This window comes from Pipistrellus kuhlii, unplaced genomic scaffold (assembly GCF_014108245.1).
Source record: "Pipistrellus kuhlii isolate mPipKuh1 unplaced genomic scaffold, mPipKuh1.p scaffold_m20_p_14, whole genome shotgun sequence".
Lineage (NCBI taxonomy): Eukaryota > Metazoa > Chordata > Mammalia > Chiroptera > Vespertilionidae > Pipistrellus > Pipistrellus kuhlii.
In genome coordinates, this window is record NW_023425449.1 from 45,721,953 (window position 1) to 45,747,883 (window position 25,931).

The 25,931-nt window shown below is 47.1% G+C and overlaps 1 protein-coding gene across 3 annotated transcripts in view; it reads left to right on the top strand.

The window, feature by feature from the left end:
- The first annotated feature begins 1,508 nt into the window (after window positions 1-1,508).
- PIP4P2 (phosphatidylinositol-4,5-bisphosphate 4-phosphatase 2) overlaps window positions 1,509-25,931 on the top strand; it is a 37,766-nt gene continuing 13,343 nt past the window's right edge. For 2 of the 3 annotated variants that reach the window (XM_036437325.2, XM_045581555.1), the window contains exons 1-4: window positions 1,509-1,670; window positions 18,870-19,018; window positions 23,456-23,562; window positions 25,757-25,880. In XM_036437325.2, coding sequence (XP_036293218.1) covers window positions 1,565-1,670; window positions 18,870-19,018; window positions 23,456-23,562; window positions 25,757-25,880 — 486 coding nt within the window. In that variant the 5' untranslated portion in view covers window positions 1,509-1,564. The remainder of the gene's footprint in view (window positions 1,671-18,869; window positions 19,019-23,455; window positions 23,563-25,756; window positions 25,881-25,931) is intronic. The other variant, XM_045581554.1, reaches the window with a different exon arrangement.

Consider the following 25,931-nt stretch of genomic DNA (forward strand, 5'->3'; position numbering starts at 1 on the left):
CTGTGCCATTGGCCTTGCACCGTATCAGAGGAGGACCCCTTTATTATGCTGTGTCCTGACGCTGCTGACCCACAAAAGAGAACACATGAGAAACACCATGCGTTGCCTTTCCTTTAGGGCTTCAAGCTGATGCCAAGTGCACTTTATAAAAGAAAGAGTATCTTCAGAGAGCAACACAAAGACATTCTTGTTTTAAAATATATTTATATTGACTTAAGAAAGGAAGGAAGAGGGAGAGAGATAGAAACATTAACAATGAGAGAGAGTCACTGATGGCTGCTTTCTGCACATTCCCTACTGGGGACCATACCCACCTGGGTGTGTGCCCTTCCGTGACTGGAATCCAACACGGGATCCTTCAGTCCTCAGGACACTTTATCCACGGAGCCAAACCAGCTAGGGCTGAAGATGCTTCTTAACAACACAGAAGGAGCTCAGTTGTCTACAGTCTGCTTTTCCTCACACAGCTTTAGATCTATGGCTCGGACTTGGACCTGCCTTATTCACTTTCTAGGCCCTATGAGCACTTAATACATGTTTGCTGAATGATTCACTGAAGAAAAATGACCAGTCAAGATCATTACTACGTTCCAATTATGTGAGGTGTTTTTTTTTTCCTTTTAAATCTGGGCATTTATATATATATATAATACACACACACACACACACACATACTTTGATATTTTTCAAAATATATTTTTATTGATTTGAGAGAGAAGAAGGGGAAGGGAGAGAGAGAAAAAGAGAGAATTATCAATGTTGAGAGAGTCCTCTGACTATAGAATTGAACTGTGACCCTCCTGGTTCATGAGTTGATGTTCAAACACCCGGCAACACCGGCCTGGCCAAATCTTTGACTTTTAAACCACTTTAGCAAACTACCAAAAAAGAAAATAAATAAATAAATAAGGACAGAAAGCAGGACAAGCATGGTACCCAGCAGTTTTTTTTGTTTTATGTTTTTTTACTCTATAACATGTGAAAGATATTTTAAAGCATGATCTCAAGAAAATAGTCTTTCATTTCTTATTCATAAACTTCATTACTGTCTATGTGTGAGACACAGTTTAGTAGAAAAACAAAACTAAATTATTAACCTATTTTGTGAAATGAAACCTAAATCAATTTGCATTGCTTCAATAAGCCATTGCTACTAGAGCACCAAACAGACATTAACAAAATCTTACCGAAAATTTATTTCCTTTTAGATGGCAGATCATCATTGAAAATGACTGGACAATGATTTTCTAGCAAAAGAAGAGGCCCCAAAAAAAGACGGATCGCCGGAGGAATAAGCTGCGAACGTGACAGCAAGGACCCCTCCAGGAGGCTGAGCTGACCCTGAGCACCACCTCTGGTCCGGCCTGAGGCTCTCCTCGACCCCAGGTCTTTCTGCAGAATCTGCACCTCGGGGAGGAGGGGTGCAACCCCACCCCCAGTCAGTCACCCCACTGGCCCCTCCTCCCCGGTCCGTCTCCCTCCCTCCTCCCGCCCTCCCTCCCTCCCAGCGCCGGCGCCTGTCCGCCCAGCAGCGCGGCCCGCACCTCTGGGCGCCGCAGCAGCCATGGCTGCGGACGGGGCGGATGAGCGCTCGCCGCTGCTGTCCGCCCCCCACGCGGGACACGTCACCCCCTCCTCCCCGCCGCCCTTTCGGGAAGGCAGCCCGCAAGGTGAGCCCGCATCGCCCTTCCCACCCGGGCTCCCACCGCGGCCGGCGGAGCGCAGCGGGGGAGGGGATGGGAGCGGGCGGGGAGAGGGGCGCTGTCTCCGGGGAGAGGTGTTGGGGGCGAAGCGGGGAGAGGGCGCTGTCCGGGGAAACGGGGAGCAAAAGGGTAAAGGCGCGCTGTTCCGGGGTGGGGGGTGGGAGAGAGGGGAGGGCTGCAGGCTTTCTGGGGTGTGTGTGTGTGTGTGTGTGTGTGTGTGTGAGAGAGAGAGAGAGAGAGAGAGAGAGAGAGAGAGAGAGAGAGAGAGAGAGAGAGAGAGAGAGAGAGAGAGAGAGAGAGAGAGAGAGTGTGTGCGTACCCCCTCCTCCCCCCCAGCCTCTGACCTGGGTGCGGGCACCCCTCGCGGGCTCAGAGCGGGCTGGGCCCGGGGAGGCGGCACGCGGGTTCAGCACAAACCCTTTCCGCTGCGGAGGAGCCGGGGCGCGCTGCCCACCTCGGCCTTTGTCCTTGAAAAGCTTAATTGGAAAAAGCTGCCTCCGCTAGGTTCGCCCACCCGGGAATTCCTCAACAAAGCATAGGCTTAATCAATTTCCCTGTGCGGCCCGATCCCTGCCTCTCCTGTTCCTGCTGCTTGGGAATGAGGAGGGAGACGGAAGATGGGTATTTCTGATGTATATCTGGTGAGATTGAAATGAACTGTAGTAAGTAACCCAAATTAATACTGTGTGTATGTCTATCCATTTTCTTCACTAGATAGAATCCAAAAAGATTTGATAGCTTTTTGGGATCTGGAGAAAGAAGGATCTATTTACCAAATTATTAAATTTATTCAAAGGTCTTTGTTGTAAGCCTTTTAGTTCACTGGTGTGGGTAAAATCAGGCAGGGTCAGGAGTATGAAAATGGAAGGCAATACTTACAAAAACACTTAAGAGGAGTGAGATTGGTCAAAAACGGCTCTTGCAAATGAAGCTTAAGTGCATCAGTCTTTTCCAGATGAATGTGAGATTTAAAAACTTAGGAGGTACACGTCAGTGTTTTTGACAATCTGGGCAGATCGTGTTTCTTGCACACACTTTTCCCCAGTCCCAGCTGGGCTTGGAGCAGCTGGGGAGCAGGTTGATCTTGTGTAGCATTTAAATGTTTTTACTTAACACATGATAGCTTGAAAAGCAACTACTGAGCTTAATCCACACTTAGCAAGAAGCAGGAAAGTGAAAAGCTGTGAATATTTCAATGAGATCAATGAGTGAGAAATAAGGTGCAAAATCGAACAGAAACTCACCCCAGAAAGCACAGGGTCCTGCTCTGGGTCAGCATTAAACTCTGCCAGAGGATGCCAAGTGGAGAACTTCCTTCAGTGGGCACATTTGACATTAATATCTCACTGTTACCTAAATATTATGGTCTAGAATATGTTTAACTACTTATCAGTTAATGTTTCGATTTTATCAAGCCACCCTTTTAACACTAAATAGTTGACAGTTTGTTAAAAGGAGGAGTTTGGGTTTAACTAACTTCCTATAATAGATTTCATGTCCTCTATATCGCATCTATGTTTTTGATCAAATATTGGCTAGATTATTCCACCAAATGGTCATACTAATAGATCTGCCTGTAGACTTCATTTGTCATATATTTGTTCAATCTGATAAGACTTTTCAAACTGCAAAATAAGGTACAAGTTTCCGACCAGCCACTGAGAAAAAGAAGTTTCATTCCAGAAAACTTTTAAGAACCAAAGAAATTCAAGTGTTAAGAAACAGAATTGGACTGAGTACATTTTAAAGATATTGGCTTTATTCAATGATTCATGGCTCTGGCAGCATCCCATCCAGCCAATAGCAGGTAGCTCCGAGGAGCTGTGCCAATGAGAGACCGTTCTAGGTAGAAGGAGGCGGGAACAAGGAAGTCACATAGCCAAACATGGACTGGCTGTGACCAGGAACTTTCCTGGGGATGGCAGATGACCTCACAGTGCTGGCCCGGCAGCAACTGCTTTAGCAAAAAGTTCTTTCTCCCTTGTAGCAGAATAACTTTTCTTCCTGGCTGGAAAAGGAGACAGGTTAAATGAGTAGAAACTACTTTCTCGGGGGAGGGGGGTACTTCAGAGTTCATGTTCTTTGGCACTTTTCTAGATTTTCTCTCCCTTTCCCTGGCTGCTGTTGTAAAGCTAATCTCTTTTTCTTTGTAAGAATAAAAAATGAATATTCGAAAAATAAATGTGAAGCAGAGCTCCTTTGCCTGGCTTTCGGGTGAGTTTGTTGAGCTTTGTGTGACTGCACCCCTTATTATGGTCTCAGGGACAACCTGCCTCAGGTCGGCTTGGCCTGGGGGTTCACCTCTGCCAGTGCCCGGCTGGGGACCTCGAGTTGTAAGGTCACATCCTGAGATGGGTTTGCCCCCTGACCTGGCGTGGTGTTTCGTGTTCCTTTGCTCTCCCAGCCTGTGATACCGTGTTCTTGTATGGACCTTGGGTACTCTAGGCCAGTGGTCGGCAAACTCATTAGTCAACAGAGCCAAATATCAATAGTACAACCATTGAAATTTCTTTAGCGAGCCACATTTTTTAAACTTAAACTTCTTCTAACACCACTTCTTCAAAACAGACTCGCCTAGGCCGTGGTATTTTGTAGAAGAAGCACACTCAAGGGGCCAAAGAGCCGCATGTGGCTCGCGAGCCATGATTTGCCGACCATGGTCTAGGAAATATGTCTCCTGCTTAGAGATGTAGTCGCAGCACCCCAACGGAACCCTTGACTCATTGAACAGGCAGATGTTGTGGGGACACCCTTCCCCGCACTGATGCTCTGGGCTGGGGAGCCCAGTGTGCTGAGGTCACCTCTCTCCAAAGAGGGAACTTCTCAGGTATTCCGCTCAGCTCTCACCTGTCCCAAGTCTGCCCCGACCAGCACCCGAAGCCTCCACCCTTAGCCCAGGGTCTGCCCGCCGGGCTCCTCCGAGGGCCTGGAGCGGCTGCTCGGTAGGAGCCAGGCGTGCCCCGTGGGTGTGGAGGAGCGGCGTGGGCTCAGCCTCAGGAAGCCCCCAGGCACGCTTGCGCGAGGGCAGCTGCCACCGGAGCTGTGCCTTGTGCTGGGAGCGGGAGCTCCTCCAGGCCTCATGCTCCCTCCGGCCTGACGTGTTTCCTGCACAGTGGGAACAGATGCTGGGACGTCCCTGTGCCGCCTGCTCCTGGGCTGCCTGCAGGTGCCCGCCCACAGGTGCCCGCCGCCCAGGTGCCCACCCCTAGGAGCCCACCCCTGGTGCCCGCCGCCCAGGTGCCCACTGCCCAGGTGCCCACCCCAGGTGCCCGCCCCAGGTGCCTGCCACCCAGGTGCCCACCGCAGGTGCCCGCCCACAGGTGTCCGCCGCCCAGGTGCCTGCCCCCAGGTGCCCGCCCCTAGGAGCCCACCCCTGGTGCCCGCCTCCAAGTGCCTGTCCCAGGTGCCCACCTGCAGGTGCCCACCCACAAGTGCTTGCTGGCCACTGCGTGTCACCTGCCCGGAGCTGCAGAGCTCTGGGCTGTCCGGACTCTCTGGCCTCGGAGCTCACGAGGACTCACTTCCACTCCCGCCATTAGAAAGCTGGGGCTGTTTGGGGGCAGCCGCCAAAGGCAGCACACAGGCGAGAGGACAGGCGAGACGGGCCAGGTTTCCCCCCTGCGTCGATCAGACCTCGGCAGTGGCGGTGGGGCGCTGGCCCCACAGTCCTCCCGGGAGTGGCATTGCTGCTGGTTGTTTCCAGGGGCATCTAGGGAAACCCACCACCTCTCTCTGTGGGTCAGAACCCATGCGGGCATGTTGCCAGTTGTCAAAATGTCTGCCCCATCATACATTCAGGCCCCGGGGAAGTAACTGCAGAGTGGGTCCTTGGGTGCCCGGGGCCACGGGAGTGCGTGCTAGGCCAGGCATCGCCTGACACCTGGACCCTGGGCCTCTGCACCACGGAACTCTGGACCACGGGCCTCTGGACAGGGTGGAAGTTAGAGTGGACTCAGCACAGGTAAGAGCCAGTGTCTGTGAACCCTGCGAGGCGGGGGCACCGCGTGATCTGTCCCTCTGCCCTGGACTCCGGCTGGCGAGGCAGGGAGGGAGCAGGGGCCCGCAGGCCTTGACACTGACCCAGCTCCCAGGGCACAGCCACCTACAGGGCCCGCCCAGGCTGCGAGCTGCTTTGCCAGAAGCTGTTTGGCTACTCATGTCAGTTTGCTGGTTATAAGACCTGTGTTTTGTGTTGTTGTTTCATTTTTAAAAAATTCATTTTATTGTTTAAATCATTACATATAGTAATATATGTGTCTCCTTCCCCCCCCACCATCGACCTTCCCCAGCCTCCTCTGCCTCCTGTCACATGCCCCCCGCCCAGTGTCTGTGTCCATTGTGCTTATATACATGCATACAAGTCCTTTGGTGGATCTCTTTCCCCTCCTCCCCAACACTCACCTGTCTTCCCGCTGTCATTTGACAGCCTGTTCGGTGCTTTACTGCCTCTGTGTCTATCTTTTTGTTCATCAGGTTATAATTATCTTTATTTTCCATAAATGAGTGAGTTCATGTAGTATTTTTCTTTCATTGACTGGCTTATTTCACTTAATATACTGCTCTCCAGGTCCATCCAGGTGGCTGCAAATGGTAAGAATTCCTTCTTTTTTGTGGCAGTGTAGTATTCCATAGTGTAGATGTACCATAGTTTTTTGATCAGTCATCTTCTGATAGGCACTTAGGCTGTTTCCAAATCTTAGCTATGGTAAATTGTGGTGCTTTGAACATAGGGGTGCATATATCCTTTTTAATTTGTGTTTTAGCTTCTTGGTATATATTCCTAGAAGTGGGATCACTGAGTCAAATGGGAGTTCCATTTTTAGATTTTTGAAGAAACTCCATACTGTTCTCCACAATGTCTGCACCAGTCTGCATTTTCTCCGCATCCTCGCCAATACTTGTCCTTTGTTGATTTGTTGACGTTGCCCATTCTGACAGGTGTGAGATGGTGCTGCATTGTCATTTTGATTTGCATTTCTCGGTTAATTGGTGACTTTGAGCATGTTTTCATGTGCCTCTTTGCCTTCCTTCTGTCTTCTTTCCAAAAGATTCTATTTAGGTCCATTGCCCATTTTATTGGAACATTTATCTTCCTTTTATTAAGTTATATGAGTTGCCTGTAGATGTTAGAAATTAAACCTTTATCAGTGATAATATTGGCAAATATGTTCTCCCATGCAGTGGGCTTTCTTGATGTTTTGTTGATGGTTTCTCTTGCTGTGCAAAAGTTTTTTATTTTGATGTAGTCCTATTTGTTTATTTTCTCTTTAGCTTCCATTGCCCTAGAGGCAGTATCAGTGAATAAGTTCTTTCGGCATATGTTTAAGATTTTGCTGCCTGTGGATTCCTCTAGTATTTTTATGGTTTCCCGTCTTATGTTTAAAGTCCTGTATCCATTTTGAGTTTATTTTTATGTATGGTGTAAGTTGGTGATCTAGTTTCATTTTTTTTTTTTTTTGCATGTATCTGTTCAATTTTCCCAACACCATTTATTGAAGAGACTTGTCTTTTAAAAAAATATATAATTTATTGATTTTTTACAGAGAGGAATAAAGAGCTAGAAACATCGACCAGCTGCCTCCTGTATACTGGGGATGTGCCCGCAACCAAGGTACATGCCCTTGACTGGAATCAAACCTGGGACCTTTCAGTCCGCAGGCCGAGGCTCTATCCACTGAGCCAAACCGGTTTCTGCGAAGAGACTGTCTTAACCCCATTGTATGTTCATGCCTCCCTTGTCAAATATTAAGGACCTGGGTTTGTTGGTTTTTTTTTTTAATATATTTTATTGATTTTTCACAGAGAGGAAGAGAGAGGGATAGAGAGTTAGAAACATCGATGAGAGAGAATCATCGATCAGCTGCCTCTTGCACACCTTCCACCAAGGATGTGCCCGCAACCAAGGTACATGCCCTTGCGGGGAATCGAAACCGGGACCTTTAAGTCCGGAGGCCGACGCTCTATCCACTGAGCCAAACCGAGGACCTGGGTGTTTTTTTTTTAATTGCATCTAACAAGTGACACCCTTTTCAAGCCTAGACTTCAGCCAGCTGCTGCCCCTGTCCTTGTGGATCAGTGTTCTCCCATCACCGCCACCCCCCTCAGTTGCTGGTGCCAGCTCTCAGAGGCAGAGGCAGAGAGGGGTAGAAGGCAGGGAGGGAGGGGGTGCGGGTGTCAGCGGAGTCCGGGTCAGCAGAGGCAGAGGAGGCCGGAGCCTGCGCGGAGCTCACGGGCCTTCATGCAGCCATCGGGGCGGCTGAGCCTTTGGCTGCGACTTCTGCCTCTGCCCAGCGGGCTCAGCGCGGTTAGGAGCCGAGCGTCACCTGCGGGGACACTGACTGGCCACGGGCTCCAGCACTGCCAGCTGCTGCCTTTGGCCCCGCCCTGGGGAGCCCTGGAGGCAGTGGGGACTCGTCGCCTCGGCGGGGGGCCGAGGGCAGAGCCCGAGTGTCCGCAGCCTGTGGTCCCAGCGCGGTCCGCAGCGCAGTGCACTTCCTCCTCAGCCCCGGCTTCAAACCAGGACACGGCCTGGTCTGGTCTCCCCCAGCGCCGCTTCCTCCGCCAGCCGGTCCTCAGCCTCCCCGCCCCGGGCGGGCGGCTGGGCGGGCACACAGGCCCCGGGCTCCCCGGGCGGGCGGCTGGGCGGGCACACAGGCCCCGGGCTCCCCGGGCGGGCGGCTGGGCGGGCAAACAGGCCCCGGGCTCCCCGGGCGGACGGCTGGGCGGGCACACAGGCCCCGGGCTCCCTGGGCGGGCGGCTGGGCGGGCACACAGGCCCCGGGCTCCTGGCTGCTGGGCGGGCACACAGGCCCCAGGCTCCCGGCAGCTGGGCGGGCACACAGGCCCCGGGCTCCTGGCTGCTGGGCGGGCACACAGGCCCCAGGCTCCCGGCAGCTGGGCGGGCACACAGGCCCCGGGCTCCCGGGGTGGGCGGCTGGGCGGGCACACAGGCCCCGGGCTCCCGGGGTGGGCGGCTGGGCGGGCACACAGGCCCCGGGCTCCCTGGGCGGGCGGCTGGGCGGGCACACAGGCCCCGGGCTCCCTGGGCGGGCGGCTGGGCGGGCACACAGGCCCCCGGCTCCCGGGGTGGACAGCTGGGCGGGCACACAGGCCCCGGGCTCCCTGGGCGGGCGGCTGGGCGGGCACACAGGCCCCCGGCTCCCGGGGTGGACAGCTGCGCGGGCACACAGGCCCCGGGCTCCTGGCTGCTGGGCGGGCACACAGGCCCCGGGCTCCCGGGGTGGGCGGCTGGGCGGGCACACAGGCCCCGGGCTCCCCGGGCGGGCGGCTGAGCGGGCACACAGGCCCCGGGCTCCTGGCTGCTGGGCGGGCACACAGGCCCCGGGCTCCCCGGGCGGGCTGCTGGGCGGGCACACAGGCCCCGGGCTCCCCGGGGGGGCGGCTGGGCGGGCACACAGGCCCCGGGTGGGCGGCTGGGCAGCACACAGGCCCCGGGCTCCCCGGGGGGGCGGCTGGGCGGGCACACAGGCCCCGGGCTCCCCGGGCGGGCGGCTGGGCGGGCACACAGGCCCCGGGCTCCCCGGGCGGGCGGCTGGGCAAGCACACAGGCCCCGGGCTCCCGGGGTGGGCGGCTGGGCGGACACACAGGCCCCGGGCTCCCGGGGTGGACGGCTGGGCGGACACACAGGCCCCGGGCTGAGCTTGCCTTGGACCCGGGAAGGAGGAACAAAAGGCGGCTTCCCTTTCTCTGTCTCTCCCAGCCACCTCTCCACAAACAGCCCAGGAGGAGGGAGCAGGGCGTTCCTGCAGGCTGCCCCTGACCCTCCCCTGCAACCACCGCAGCCCCAAGCTCCTCTCGTGTTACCTGAGGGCATGTCAGTTTCAGCACAGGCTGTATAGTCTTCATACAGTGGAGTATTTCTTGGCCATAAAAAAGGAGGAAGTCTTACCTTTCGAGACAGCATGGATGGGTGGACCTGGAGAGAATTATGCTAATTGAAATAAGCCAATCAGAGAAGGGCAAATGCCATATGATTTCACTTATATGTATAATCTAATGAACAAATATAAACAGACTCAGATACAAAACAGACTGACAGCTGTCAGGCAGGAGGGGTGTTGTGTGGGGCTGGATGAACAAGGTGAAGGGATTCACCAAAAAGAAAAAAAATGCATCCACACAGAGAACAGTACGGAGGGATAGGGGTGGGGAGGGAAAGAGATTTGACTTTGGATACATTCACAGATGATGTGTTATAAAGTGTACATGTGAATCCCAATAAATTCAATACCATTTTTAAACAAAAAGCGTGTAATAGTGAATGAGTGAATTAACTGGAGAACATTTCCACTGAAGACACTTGTAAAGGGATGCCTGAAAGGATACCGTTCAGAGTGTCCAACAGATAGCGTCAGCCTTTCCAATGGGAGGGACACAGCCCAGACAGTATGAAGTGTGGGCCAACACACCAGGATGGATCTGTAGGACAAAGGGCTGTTTGCTGTCAAATAGATAAATGAGTTTGGTGTTTGCGATGGGAAAATGTAATTTGACTGCTTGTGGGTTTACAGAATTATAATGGTCCTTGGAGTGTTTTGAAGAATATTACATATAGCTTGTCATCAATATTCTTACATCCTGCTTTTCTCACAAGTCAGATTTTCTATAAAGATTTTTATTATTATGAACAGACTAGAGGCCTGGTGCACGAGTTTTGTGCATGGGATAGGGGATGTCCCTCAGCCCAGCCTGCACCCTCTCCAATCTGGGATCCCTCTCACAATCCAGGACTGCTGGCTCCCAACTGCTAGCCTGCCTGCCTTCCTGATTGCCCCTAACTGCTTCTGCCTGCCAGCCTGATCACCCCTAACCATTCCCTGCCAGCCTGATTGATGTCTAACTGCTCCCATGCCAGCCTGTTTGCCCCTAACTGCCATCCCCTACAGGCCTGGTCATCCCTAACTTCCGTCCCCTGCAGGCCTGGTCACCCCTAACTGCTTTCCCCTGTAGGCCTGGTCCCCCCGAACTGCTCTCCACTGCAGGGCTGTGTCCCCCCCTAACTGCCCTTCCCTGCAGGCCTGGTCCCCCCAACTTCCCTCCTCTGCCCGCCTGGTCCCTCCCAACTGCCCACCACTGCTGGCCATCTTGTGGTGGCCATCTTGTGTCCACATAGGGGCAAGATCTTTGACCACATGGGGGCAGCCATCTTGTGTGTTGGAGTGATGGTCAATCTGCATATAATTCTTTTATTAGATAGGATAGAGGCTGGTGCATGGTTGGTGGCCAGCTGGTTTGCCCTGAAGGGTGTCCGGATTAGGGTGAGGGTTCCCTTGGGGTGTGGGGCAGCCTTGAGTGAGGGGCCTGTGGTGGTTTGCAAGCCGGCCATGCCCCCTCCCCACCCCGGCTCCCTAAGTTGAGGCCCTGGTATCTGGGATTTATTTATCTTCTATAATTGAAATTTTGTAACCTGGAGTAGAGCCAAGCCTTCTGCTCCAGCCATTTCTGTTGGGATTTATGTATCTTCTATAATTGAAACTTTGTAGCCTTAAGCAGAAGCCTGAGCCTGCCAGGGTGTGTGGAAAGCTTGGCTTCCTCTATTGCTGGGGGCAACCCTAGCCTCCCACTCTTTCCAGTTCTGTGGTTGCTGCCATTTCTGTTTGAATTTGTTTACCTTCTATAATTGAAACTTTGTAGCCATGAATGGAGGCCTAGGTGGGCAAGGGAAAGTGGAAAGCTTGGCTTCCTCCATTGCCTGGGAAACTCAAGCCTCCCTCCTGTTCTCTGTGGCTGTAGCCATCTTGGTTGGGGTTAATTTGCATACTCGCTCTGATTGGCTTGTGGGCGTGGCTTGTGGGCGTGGCTTGTGGGTGTAGCAGAGTAATGGTTAATTTGTATATTACTCTTTTATTAGGTGTTTTCATACTCTCTTCTAGTTTTTATTTTCCCTGCTTCTCTTTTTCTTCTAATCCTCTTGAACTTAAATCTGATTCTTATCTAAGTGTTCTAACAGAACCTCACCACTCCTGCTGTCTCTCCCCTTAGTAAATAATTATTCATGAAGGGAGGAAGCTGTGATTGTGGAGTGGTCTCTGGGAGAGCAGTCAGCTCTTGGCTTTGCTGAAGTGCTTGTAACACTCTTCAAAAGTTAAAACCTCTTGGCCTCACTTTTCTCTAATATAAAGAAATTAGACTGTATAATTCCTAAGATGCTTGAATTTCTAACATTATACAATTCTAAAAATTTGAGAGAGTTCATCAGGATGCAGGGCTGCTCACATGTAGGAAAAATGCTCCTCAGATAGGCAGAACCCATAAAGAAAATGACTATTGTTTAAGTAACAAGACTTTCAAAATGCATAATTTTTGTGACTCTTAATACCTACTTACCCCTGGTTCTAAGATTACAGTACACTCTTTATATAGGGCAGATATTTAAATTAGGCACGATGATGATCTGCTGACTATTTGAATGTAAAAGGAGATCAAATGAACAATCTGAGTTGCTAATTATTGTAGGTTTAGTAACTGGAATACACTTCTGGAATTATAGGGTCATTATAAGAGAACTAGAGCCGAAACCGGGTTGGCTCAATGGATAGAGCGTCGGCCTATGGACTGAAAGGTCCCAGGTTCGATCTCGGTCAATGTACCTTGGTTATGGGCACATCCCCAGTGGGGGGTGTGCTAGAGGCAGCTGATCAATGTTTCTCTCTCATCAATGTTTCTAACTCTCTATCCCTCTCTCTTTCTCTCTGTAAAAAATTAATAATATATATATATATATATATATATATATATATATATATATAATAAAAAAAAAGAGAGAGAGAGAACTAGAGGCCAGGTGCACGAAATTCGTGCATGGGAGGGTGGCGTCTCTCAGACCAGCCTGCACCGTCTCCAATCTGGAACTCCTCAAGGGACGTCCATCTGGTGGGATTGGGTCTAAACAGGCATTCGGACATCCCTCTCACAATCCAGGACTGCTGGCTCCCAACTGCTCACCTGCCCGCCTTCCTGATTGCCCCTAACTGCTTCTGCCTGCCAGCCTGGTCACCCCCTAACCACTCCACTGCCAGCCTGATTGATGTTGAACTGCTCTCCTGCCAGCCTATTTGCCCCTAACTACCCTCCCCTACGGGTCTAGTCACCCCTAACTGCCCTCCCTTGTAGGGTTGATCACCCCCTTTCTTGCAGGCCTGGTCTCTCCCAACTGTCCTCCCCTGCTGGCCATCTTGTGGTGGCCATCTTGTGTCCACATGGGGGCAGGATATTTGACCACATGGGGGCAGCCATCTTGTGTGTTGGAGTGATGGTCAATCTGAAAATTACTCTTTAATTAGGATAGAGACCTGGTGAATGGGTGGGGGGCAGCTGGTTTGCCCTGAAGGGTGTCCAAGATCAGGCTGGGGGTTTCCGTGAGGCGGCCTGGGTTAGGGGCCTGTGGTGATTTTCAGGCCAGCCACACCCCCCGGCAACCCAAGTGGAGGCCCTGGTGTCTGGAATTTATTTATCTTCTATAAATGTAGCCTGGAGTGAAGGCCTGAACCTGTCAGGGCTGTAGAAGCTTGGCTTCCTCCATCACCCAGGGCAACCCTAGTCTCCTGTACTTCCAGCTTTGCAACTGCCACCATTTCTGTTGGAATTTATTTACCTTCTATAATTGAAACTTTGTACCCTTGAGTGGAGGCCTGGGCCCACCAGGGTATGTGGAAAGCTTGACTGCCCCTATTGCCAGGGAAGAGGCCCCCACCCATGCACCAAACCTCCCTCCTGCTTTCTGTGGCTGCAGCCATCTTGGTTGGGGTTAATTTGCATATTCACTCTGATAGTCTGGTGGATGTGGCTTATGAGTGATGGTTAATTTGCATATAGAGTTACTAGAGGCTTGGTGCATGAATTCGTACTCTGGTGTGGTCCATCATCCTGGCCTGCACCCTTTTACAATCTGAGATCCCTTGGGGGATGTCCAAGAGCCAGCATAAATACAGGCAGTTCTCAGGTTATGTCAGACTTGATTTACATCATTTCATTGTTATTTTGCCATCTCCCATTTACAGTATTTATATAAAAAAAATGTTCCATCATTTCCTTGTATGTACATATGTGCTTTATGTTTTTTATTATTTATTTACCACAAGTAAAGGTCAGGAATTGTTATCTTTCTTTTATTTTTTTTATTTAATACTTATTGTTCAGATTATTACAATAGTTTCTTCTTTTTCTCCAATAGCTCCCCTTTACCCAGTTCCCACCCCACTCTCTGTTCTTACCTCCCCCCACTGTCCTCATCTATAGGTGTATGATTTTTGTCCAGTCTCTTCCTGCACCCCACACACCCCTTTCTCCCCAAGAATTGTCAGTCCACTCCCTTTCTAAGCCCCTGATTCTATTATATTCATCAGTTTATTCTGTTCATCAGATTTTTTCATTCACTTAATTTTTAGGTTCACTTGTTGATAGAGATGTATTTGTTGTTCATAATTTTTATCTTTATCTTTTTCTTCTTCTTAAAGAATACCTTTCAGCATTTTATATAATACTGGTTTGGTAGTGATGAACTTTAGCTTTTTCTTATCTGTGAAGCTCTTTATCTGCCCTTCAATTCTGAATGATAACTTTGCTGGGTAGAGTAATCTTGGTTGTAGATTCTTGTTATTCATCAATTTGAATATTTCTTGCCACTTCCATTTGGCTTGCATAGTTTCTTTTGAGAAATCATCTGACAGCCATATGGGTGCTCCCTTGCAGGTAACTTAACTGTTTTTCTCTTGCTTTTAATATTCTCTCTTTGTCTTTTGCTCTTGGCATTTTAATTATGATGTGTCGTGGTGTGGATTCCTTTTTTGGGGGTTTCTCTGCACTTCCTGGAATTGTAAGTCTACCTCTTTCACCAGGTGAGGGAAGTTTTCAGTTTTTACGTCTTCAAATATGTTTTCAGTATCTTGCTCTCTTTCTTCTACTGGCATAATTCGGATGTTGGTATGCTTGAAGTTGTCCCAGAGGCTCCTTACACTATCTTCGTGTTTTTGGATTCTTCTTTCTTTTTGCTTTTCTGGTTGAGTGTTTTTTGCTTCTTTGTATTTCAAATCTTTGACTTGATTCTTGTGATCCTTTAGTCTGGTGTTAGATCTATGTATAATATTTTTTCAGTCGGTGTATGTTTAATTTCTAGTTGGTCCTTTTTCATAACCTCGAGGATCTCACTAAATGTATTGGCCTTTTCTAGAAAATTATTGAAAAACCTTACAACTGTGGTTTTGGATTTTATGTCCAGTCATTTGCTTTCCTTCATTTATTTCATTTGTGATCTGTTTCTTTGTCTCCACATTTTGGCTGCTTCCCTGAGTTGGTAGAGTAGCTTTGTGTGCTAGGTGTCCTATAGGGCGCAGTGGCTCAGCCTCCCCAGTTATCTGAGGTGGACACTCTTGGTGCACCCCTTTGTGGGCTGTGTGCACAGTCTTATTGTAGTTAAGTCTTGATTGTTGTTGGTATAACTGGGAGGAATTTACTTCCAGGCCAATTGTCTGTGAGGATCAGCTGTGTCAATGCTGGGAGAATTTCTGTGCTGGAGACACCCTTATGAGACAGGATTTACAAAAGCCTCTGTGCTCAGGTTGGATTGGAGTCTCAGGGCAGAGCAGACAGCATTGGTTTCCCCATCAGCCCTGCCCTAAAAGGCCCCTGGGTCTTAGTGTCCCACAGTAATCGCTACAAGCACCTCTGAGAGAAAACCACCCTTGGGTTTTGCTCACTGCCAGATAGTCCAGTTTCTCTCTGAATCAGTCTGGGTCCCCAGAATCTCGCCCGGAACTGGAGTTCAGTGCAGTCTAGAGCAGTGTTTCCCAACCTTCTCTCATGATGAGAATCACCTGGTGGAGTTGTTAAAACACAGATTCCCGAACCCCAACTAAGAAGTGCTAAACTAGAATTTTTGAGAACATATAGGTAAAATTGCATACCTAACTTAGTGCTCTGTATATAAAATCTGTCTTAGAGCACTAGTTAAGTATACAATTTTACCTATATGTTCCCAGAAATTCTAGTTTAGCACTTCTTAGTTGGGATCCGGGAATCTGTGTTTTAACAACTCCACCAGGTGATTCTCATCATGAGAGAAGGTTGGGAAACACTGGTCTAGAGCTTTTGTCTCCCTCCCGCTTGAGAAAGGCAGCCATGTACTCGCCCACTCTCCGTGCACGTGCATCTCAGTACCTCTGCCTTCTGCAGCTTCTCTGAGACTCAGTGTGCTTTTCTCTTTCCTTCTAGTTGTAGAATTTCCACTCAGCCAACTCTCCTGTGTTTCTGGATGATATCTGTTTTGTCTTTTAGTTGTCGTTTTGACAACTAAATTATTGTATGAGCCAGGACCGGTTTGGCTCAATGGATAGAGCATCGGCTTGGGGACTGAAGGGTCCCAGGTTCGATTCCGGTCAAGGGCATGTACCTTGGTTGTGGGCACATCCCCAGTAGGGGGTGTGCAGGAGGCAGCTGATCGATGACTCTCTTTCATCGATGTTTCTAACTCTCTCTCTCTCTCCCTTCCTCTCTGCACAAAATCAATAAAATATATATTTTAAAAAAAAGAAATTATTGTATGAGGCAGCAGTTCAGGTGTTTACCTATGCCACCATCTTGGATTCTTCTCTTAATTTTTTTTTTTTCTGTTTCACTTCATTACTGCTGTGTCTGCTCCATGTGAGTGATGTAGGTGCTTATGTAAGTGGGTTCTGACTTACAGTGAAAATCGCTTTATGTCACATTTTATGGAACGGACGTAACCCAAGGACTGCCTGTATAGATAGTGAAGGTTTCCTTGGATAACAGTGCATGAAATATGTCCACATCAGCTTAGGGCTGAAATAATAGACAGAACATTGAGGTGATTGGGTGGAGAACAGTGTTTATTGGTGCAATCAGGCAGTGACTTCTGTTACTCTATTGCTCTCCCGACTGGATTCCATTCCGGGGCCCAGAGACCGCCTCCCTTGTACTGGCAGAGAGGCACCCTTCCAGGTGAGAAAGAGCCCTTCCAGCCACGCTCTGCGAGGAGTGGGCAGCGATAGGCTTAGTGTGCTTTCCCGGGAGAAATGCACGTGTCTCTTAAACATCAGTGACTCATTTATTTACTCTTTCATTCCTTCTTCCAGACAACAGATATTTAGTGAGCATCTCTCAGAGACCAGATGCCATGGCAGAGCCTATAAATCAGTCCAAGCAAGCCTCATGGAACTTATAATCTCTCCATTTTAGATTTATAATCTTCACTGGGTATTGTTCTCTCTCCCTCAGCTTCCCAAGTTTCTGAAATAGTAGATTTTGGCATATTTTTTTCATTGAAGGCTTTTTAAAAAAGATTAGACATTATGAAAAGTTAAAGAGAAATTATATAGTGCAAGTTTTAGAGGGAAAATTCACAGGATTTCACTGGCTCTGGTGCACATGTTTTGTAAAGTCACCCTGAGACTTTCTATTTGAGCCAGATCTCACCCGAGTTCTGTGTCCTTTTGTGTGATTGTGATTATGGCCTCCTTCCCTGGACTGCACGGCACTTGTTCTCTTTGTGCTACTGTCCTTTCTTTACATTTCTTTTCTACCCTACTATGTAAGATCGAGGCCTACGTTATAGGCCTGTGTCCTAAGGGAAAGGCAAGAGAAGAAGCTCGCATTCACTGGTAATGCTATTGCTCATAATTTCTGATGGCGACATTTATTGTCACTCACCAGGCTGTGCATCTCGATTGTCCCCTGAGGTGTGTGTCCTTTTGCCAGGACAACAACTTATTGAGATCTGATCAACTTCTCTGCCACTTGCAAGGCTAACTCTGTGCGACCCTGTGTCTTTAACCTGCTGGTGTCTTCTCGGTTTAGTACAGTGCAGGTCACTCTGCATCACCCTCAAATTCTTCCCAGGATGGAAAGCTCTTTGTAAATTTAAGATATCTGTAGCTCCTTTCGGGTTGTGCTGGGCGTTGTCGCTCCACAGTGGCCAGTTCAGAGCCATGGCTGCTACAGATGTTCAGCTTCTAATGGGTCATTTGAATGAATAACACTTGTTGCTAATCCTTTGCAAGACTGAAAAAATGTACATGATAAACTGCAATGATGCCAGGTTTTAGTATGTGAATTTATACATTCCATAATGTACTCTGATCTAACTCATTTTAAAATGTCACGGAGCTCAGAATCCAATCCAGTGGATAGAAAACCTATTTCACAAGTAGCTCTTTTCACGATTACTATTGTGATCATATTTCGGAGCCCTTGAAAGCATCGGTTCTTTTTGCGGGACCTCAATCATGTGAGGGCCTCTCTGGCCCTAAGAGGATGCTGCACAGTGGGAAGTTCTCCTCTGCTCCAGGGAGAAGCCGCGGGGGAGGCGGGACGGGAGGTCGTCATGGGGGAGCGGGCCCGGACTGTGCTTGTCAGACATTTGGACACGTTTGCCCTTCTGGTAGGTCAACATGGTCCTGAAACTGAGCCTCCGTCCCTGCCCACTCCGTCAGCATTGGGACTATTGCAAACGTGATCTCTGATTCTGAGAATTTTCACACACACACAAAAACAGTAAAAACAAAATGACCTATCTCATTATATTTATCAATTATTACAATTTTGCTACTCTTGTTTCATCTAATTCTTTTTCTTTTTCTTGGAGTATTTAAACTAAATCCCATACTTCAGTGAAATACTTAATTTTTAATGTTAAATAAAAATTTGAGACAAGTATTTAAGTTTATTTTTCGTCTGAAATTAATACCCTATTAGCTTTGTTCCATGTCGATAAGTTTATTTTCCCTAGGTTCATTTTTGTCTTTCTTTGATTGACACCAAAACTCTATTTTGCTTGTCACAGCAGCAGTAATTATATTGGTTCTGTATAAACTCAGAATGCAGCTACTCGATGTAGATGTGTGTTTATAAGCTATGTAAAAGCTTTGCTTTCATTAACTATTTCTGTTCCTTGGTAGTCAGGTTGTTAATGGAAAGTTTTTACTTTGGCAGTTGATATTTGTATAGTTTTGTGAACAGAAACTGGGTCATTGGGGTAGAGCTGGCAAGATGAGTTATCTCGGTCCCATGTGTGTTTCTGCTCTGAAACGATGGTAGATTGACTAGTTTTATGCACGTGACTAAAAGAAAAGGGGACCTTTTTGGCAGTTTCCTATGCTTAAACTCAACATGTGTGACTGTTATCTTTTTAGCTGAGCTGCCCCCTCCATATACTGCCATCACCAGCCCCGATGCTGTGGGCATCCCAGTGATAAACTGTCGCGTGTGCCAGTCGCTGATCAGCCTGGATAGCAAGCTCCACCAGCACGTGGTGAAATGCACGGTCTGCAATGAAGCTACGGTAAGTGGAGTTTCCACCAGTAAAAGCATAGATTGGTACCTGACATCTTCTCCCTCAAGAAAGTACTTCAACAGTGTGACCTAAGCGTGGGTGCAGGCTGGACACAGGGATGGCACATCTCTTCATCCCTGCTTTCTTCTCTCAGCTGTCTATTCCTCTTGAGCATACAAGGATCCTCCCAGTGTTTGCAGCTCACTTCATGGGAAAATGTCACAGAAAGTTTAAATAGAATGCCATTTAGCTCTTTACTTTCTAAAAAGAGACAGACCATAGACAATTATTTGTAATTATATTTGTTGTCTATTCACATCACAGTGAAATCCATTTTCATTTTCACTAAAACGAAAATACACTGAAGTTCACCTCAAATGTGGACTTTGTACTTATGTGGAAAATTACTTAAACCTATTTTATGTTTGTAGGATGTCAGTGTGGCTTTTCTTATTAGGAATTTATTGACATTTGTGCCAAATCCTATATAATAAAAGGCTAATATGCAAATTGTCTCCTCTACTGGGAGTTCGACCATAAGTGGGGCCAGCCAGCCAAACTGTCCACTGCCTCCCCTTCTGGCCAACGCTCTCCCAATGCCCCCTCCCCCCAACCAGGGGCAGGCCTGCCAGCCAGCCTTCCGCATCCCCTCCCTGGCTGTGCATGAATTTTTACCCTGGGCCTCTAGTTATTTATAAGTTGCTTGGTATTTTACTCCATTTGCTTGATACTAATTTGGTGAAATGTTTAAAAAATTTGAAGGGAAAATTTCTTTTACTAAACTTTGGGAAGAACAATCATAATGTAAATATCTGTGTTTTCCAATGGTCTTAGGTGATCCTGCTAGCAGGTTTGTGGATCGCTGCTGTAGAGCCTAAGTCTCTCCAGCACCTTCACAGCCTGGGGGGCAGCCCACAGGTCCCAGGCCACGGCTGCTTCTCCCCCGCATCCTGCGGACCCCCCCCCCCCCCCGCTGGGCCCCCAGGGGAGGTGCTGACGTCCTGACACAGCTTCACTTCTAAAAGCAGCCGTTCTGGCCTGTGCCATAAACAAGGGCATTAAAACAACTTCAACTCATAGCAGATGGATTTTAAATCATATTAAACTAAATACACAACACGCAACCCATAAAAACTTCTGTTTTTATTATTTATTTATTTATTTATTTATTTATTTATAATATATTTTCATTGATTTTTTACAGAGAGGAAGAGAGAGGGATAGAGAGTTAGAAACATCGATGAGAGAGAGTCATTGATCAGCTGCCTCTTGCACACCTCCTACTGGGGATGTGCCCATAACCAAGGTACACGCCCTTGACCGGAATCGAACCCGGGACCTTTCAGTCCGCAGGCTGACGCTCTATCCACTGAGCCAAACCGGTTTCGGCAAAACTTCTGTTTTTAAATAAGTAGAAAAAGAGGAGTTTTAAAGCTTTACACTTGCATTTGCAAGTCAACAGAAAAGGCCAGGCTGCGGATGCAGGGTCTCCAAATCCCTGTGCATTTAGCCTCTGCCATCAGCCTGGCTACTGAGAAGGAGGCGTTCACACAGCAGCAAGAGGTTTGACTGTAATAAATTATTTCTGGACATAAAGAAAGTTGTGCTGAAATTTTTATATCATTATTAACCCTGTTGCATAAGAAATGCAAATAATTGTGAATATTCCAGAGAAAATGAATAGTATCCAATCAGATTATCTTGTGTGGAATCAGTAACATTACAGAGGATGAAAACACGTAGGAAAAAAGGTGTTTGAGGAGTGCTTCGTATAAAACTTGCTAATGTTCATGTAGTGTGATCTTAAATTTGTGAATTGAGGAGGAGCTAGGCAACTGATGCTTTTGTGGAGAAATTCTAGAGAGAAAAGAGCGAATAGGATGGACCAGGGTTCAGCAGATTGGCTCAGTTTCACGGTGGTTCAGCCGTCTCTGAGAGGAACCTGATATTCCTGTGGCGATGGAAAAACAGTCCTCACAACAACAAAATGCAGAACAGGCTAACACAAGCCCTTTCTGTTTCAGTAGCTAGGATTGGAGAGAAGTGTGTGTGTGTGTGTGTGTGTGAATACGGAATCTTTAGAGAACACGACATTTAAGGTGAAAGAAGAAGCCATGTCTAGGACAAGTGAATGGGAAACTGGAGAAGCACCGAGAAGAGGGGGCTCGCGGGCCACAGCGGGTGAGGAGGCCTGGCCCTGCCTCTGGGCAGCTGCTCTCCCTGGAGCTCCTGCGCTTTTCTCTCTGCCTTAGAGTGGCTGCGGGGTCCGGGGTGGAGTGCCCAGCACAGTCTTACGGATTCACTTTGCCAAGTAAGACGGAGACCTCAGGCCTAAGGACGACGCTGCTTCCCCTTCGCACTGCCCAGCAGGTGGCAGAGCCTGGGCTGGCGCTGAGACCACGCTGCACACCTTCTTGTTCAGTGGCCTGTCCTACAGAGAGGAGCTGTGGTCTAGACATGAGGTGGAATGAAATTCAAAAACAAATCTTGTCATTTGCCAAGCACACATTTGCTTAAAGGTAAAATTTGGAGATACAAAAATTAAGGTTTTTTTCATAGTCTGGTCTTCTTGACATTTTAGGTAATATAGTAAATACATTCTGGGTGTTTGTAAATTTTAAATATTCAGATTTTCTATATAATTTTTTTAAATTTCTATATAATGTTTAATAAAGTATAAGTGGCTTATTGCTACTTTTTATATATTTCTACCAAGATTATTTACTTAAGTTTGTTAAACTCTTTTTTATTTGTGAGAGAGAGAGAGAGAAAGAGAGAGAGAAAAACATCAATTTGTCATTCCACTTACTCATGCATTCATTAGCTGATTCTTGTTCCTGCCCTGACCGGATTGAAATCCATAGCTTTGGCACATCAGGATGGCACAGTGACCAACTGAGCTACTGGGCAGGGCTAGAAGTCTTTTTAAGTAAGGTGCAGACTTACAGAGAAGTTATAAAAATAATAGTAGGTGGCAGAGAGTGCTTGTGGTTTCTTCATGCACGGTCCCCACATAGTAACATCTTGTCACATCAGCTGTCTCTTTCTAAATAAACAAATTGTCATTTTGCATAATATTTTAAAGTAATTGCAGTCATGATGCTTGATTACCACTAAACATTTTAATGTGAATTTTTTAAAAGTAAGGCACCCAGCCCAGCTAGCATGGCTCAGTGTTTGAATGCTGATGCATGAGTCAAGAGGTCACTGGTTCTATTCCTGGTCAGCGCACATGCCCACCTTGCAGGTTTGGTCCCCAGTGAGGGGAGTGCAGGAAGTGGCCTCTCACTCTCTAGTCAATAAAAACATATAAAAATAATAATAATAGAAATAACACAATCACTTAAACAATTACAGTGCAATTATCAGGTATAGGAAATTAACATACTGTTATCTAATTTTTTACCTATTCATGTTTGTCCAGTTATTCCATTAAAAATAAAAATCCGACCCAAAAGTCAATGTAGAAATACATGTTGCACTTGGTTATCATGTTGCTTTAATTTCCCTTTATCTGAATGTTGGTCCTGCTTTGTCCTTTATTGCTGGGACATTTTCTGAAGTGTACAGGCAGGTGCTGTGTGAGACATGCCTGAATTTGGTTTCTCTGACGTTCCCTGTGGTTCCATTCGGGGCACACATTTCCTACTGTTGTGCCCAGGAGTGACATTCTGTTCCTCTCAGTGGTTTTAAACTGATTATAAAATTTAAAAAATTAAAGAATTGCTAACATTACATTAAGTTTTTGTAAGTTAAAGGGTATCATAAAATTAATCCTTCAGCTTAGCTGGCATGGCTCAGTGGTTGAGCGTCAACCTAAGAACCAGGAGGTGATGGTTTAATTACTGGTCAGGGCACCTGCCCGGGTTGCAGGCTCCATCCCCAATAGGGGTGTGCAGGAGGCAGCCAATCCATGATTCTCTCTCATCATTGATGTTTCTATGTCTCTCTTCCTCTCCCTTCCTCTCTGAAATCAATAAAAATATAATTTTTTAAAAATAATCACTTCTGCTATCTTAGTAAGTAAAGTTTAGGGAAAGTTCACATTTGTCACTGACTCCTTTTCGTCCACGGTTCTGAGTGAGCCTGCTCCTTCTCTGGACGGGCATGAGCACCTGCCAGACAGACAGAGGGCCTTGTCTTGTGAACTTTTAAGGGAAAACAACTCTCATTGTGCGTTAAATATTCCTCTCATATTAAAAGGCCCTTACACACTAATTTTGAAATATTTCCTTTGTCATTAACTCTCTACAGCCTCCAAATTTCATGGAGTGCTTGCCAAGAGTAGACTATTTGAAAGCATTCAGGATGCACTTGTCCTTAAACTGTAATTTGGTACTATTAACCTTCGTTTTCAAAGAATTAATGCCTTTTTATACACAAACAAGCTTTGTCAGTCTGCACTTTGGTTAATTTGCTGTGTTTGTATTTCCTTTCCTTATCTAGCCAATCAAAAATCCCCCAGCAGGGAAGAAATATGTTAGATGCCCTTGTAATTGTCTCCTCATTTGTAAGGACACATCTCGGCGAATAGGCTGCCCGAGACCCAACTGGTAAGAGATGAAGATTCATTTATTTGTTCATTCATTCATTCAACAAGTATTTATTAAAGGCACGTACGTGCCAAGCATTGTTCTAAACAGTCTTTGTCCTCATGGTCATTACAGGACCTAGATTATTTTCTTGTGAAAGAAATGATATAGTTTGAAATTAATGGTCACGGGCATTTGCAAGATACAATATTCCTGAATGAGCAATAGAAGCGTTCCTGACGTACTTACTGTGCTGTAATAAACCAGAGGTTAAACTTACACATTTAAAAACAACTAATTCATCCGCCTTTTATGTAACTCATCTTCGTGTAGAAGTGTTTTGTTCTAAGTGCCGTTGTGCGCCTGCCAGGGGCTGCACTGACCTTTGAGGGCACATGCTGTACTGTACGCTCTGGAGTTCTTGCCAGATGCCACCATGGATGTGCCCAGGTGGTAGAATGCCTGGCCTGGCCTGGTGTTTTCTGTGGTTTCTGCCTTTGGACCAGGGCATCATTCGCAGCCCTCCCTGGAGGGAAAGATGCCGCCGCTTTCCTTTCTGTCCGACTGGGCAGACACCAGGGAGCCAGGCTGTGCAGGCAGGCGTGGCGGACAGCAGCGGAGGGGGCTGGGCAGGTCTCACTGTGTGTAGTATCAGGTCTAGTAATAATTAATGTCGTTTTTAAACATTCGTTTAAAATCTTGCTTGGCGTTGACTTGTATTGACATAACCTTCAAACACGTGGTATCTACAGAACGTGTGAAGTGCAATTAACAAGTTTTGCTTGAAAAAGTTTGTGTTTGGTTTGGTCTTTGTTGCAAAACTAGGGCTAAGAAGATGGCGGATGAAGAGCATATTCGGCACTGCATGCTTTACGAGTTCCAATTAGGAAGAAAAGCAAGTGAGGCTGCAAAAAACATCTGTAGTGCTCTTGGTCAAGATGCAGTTAGCGCCAGAAAATGCCAGCGTTGATTTGAGAAATTTCGCGAGGGAAATTTTTCGTTAGATGACAAGAGTGGTCGAGGCCGTGTGTCCAATTTTGATCAAGAGGCTCTTCAAGCTCTTTTGGTGCAAAATCCTCAAATTACCCAACAAGAGCTTGCGACAACTTTAAATTGTTCACAAAAAACAATTTCCAATCAATTGCGTGCACTTGGCAAAGTCCAAAAGTCTGGAAAATGGGTTCCTCATGAGTTGACCAACAACAACCATAATCAAAGAGTCACAATTTGCAGTTCACTCCTCTCTCGTCAAAACCGTTTGCTGTTTTTAGAGCAAATTGTTACCGGAGATGCACAATGGGTGCTGTATGTTAATTTGAAAAGGCGGCCTCAATGGTTGGACCAAAATGAGGCTCTGCAGCCCACGCCAAAACCTGACTTGCATGCGAAAAAAGTGATGTTGTGTGTTTGGTGGAATTTTAAAGGAATTCTTCATTATGAACTTTTACCATCTAACCAAACCATTACAAGTGCAGTGTATAGTGCCCAATTAGAAAGGTTAGCCCAAGCTTTAAGAGAAAAAGAACCCGCGCTGATTAATCGGAAGGGCGTAATTCTTCACCATGATAACGCACGACCACATACTGCAAGAATCACTGCTAAAAAACTGCGCCAGTTGGAATGGGAAGTTCTCCCTCAACCTGCATATTCTCCTGATATTGCCCCTTCCGATTACCATTTGTTTCGTTCTTTGCAAAACTTTCTTCTTGGAAAAAAATTTAATAATGAAGAATGCCTCAAAAATGCATTGACCGAATTTTTTGCATCAAAATCACAAGAATTTTACAACAGAGGGATTAAAATGCTTCCTGAGCATTGGGCACATGTAGTAGAAAACAACGGCAACTATATTGTTGATTAAATTTTGTTGTATTGTTTAAATAAATTCGATTTAAAAAAGTATTAGAAAACGACATTAATTATTACGAGACCTAATATTTAGTGTTTGGCCACACTCGCGCTATCTTCCTAGGTAGGGAATAATAACTATTTGCTGATTTGAACTTAGAAGAACAGCAGTTAAATCACTCCCACGTTTATTAACTTAATTGCAAATGGAAGTTAAATAGTACCCAAGTGTTGTTTTTTTTTCCTCTGTGATTTTGGCACTAGAGTGGATTTATTAACTTAATTTTGATTAATAGAACCTATTTCCAATGCTATATTCCTAGCCCATTGGTGAGCTAATGAAGCTGTTTCCTTTCTCTTCCCACAGTAGGCGCATCATTAACCTGGGCCCAGTAATGCTCATTTCTGAAGAACAACCAGCTCAACCTGCAGTGCCAACCCAACCAGAAGGTGCCCGGGTGGCGTGTGGGCACTGTGGGAACACCTTTCTGGTGAGTGACTGACATGTCTACGTGACATCGCCTCTAAATGCTGATCATAAC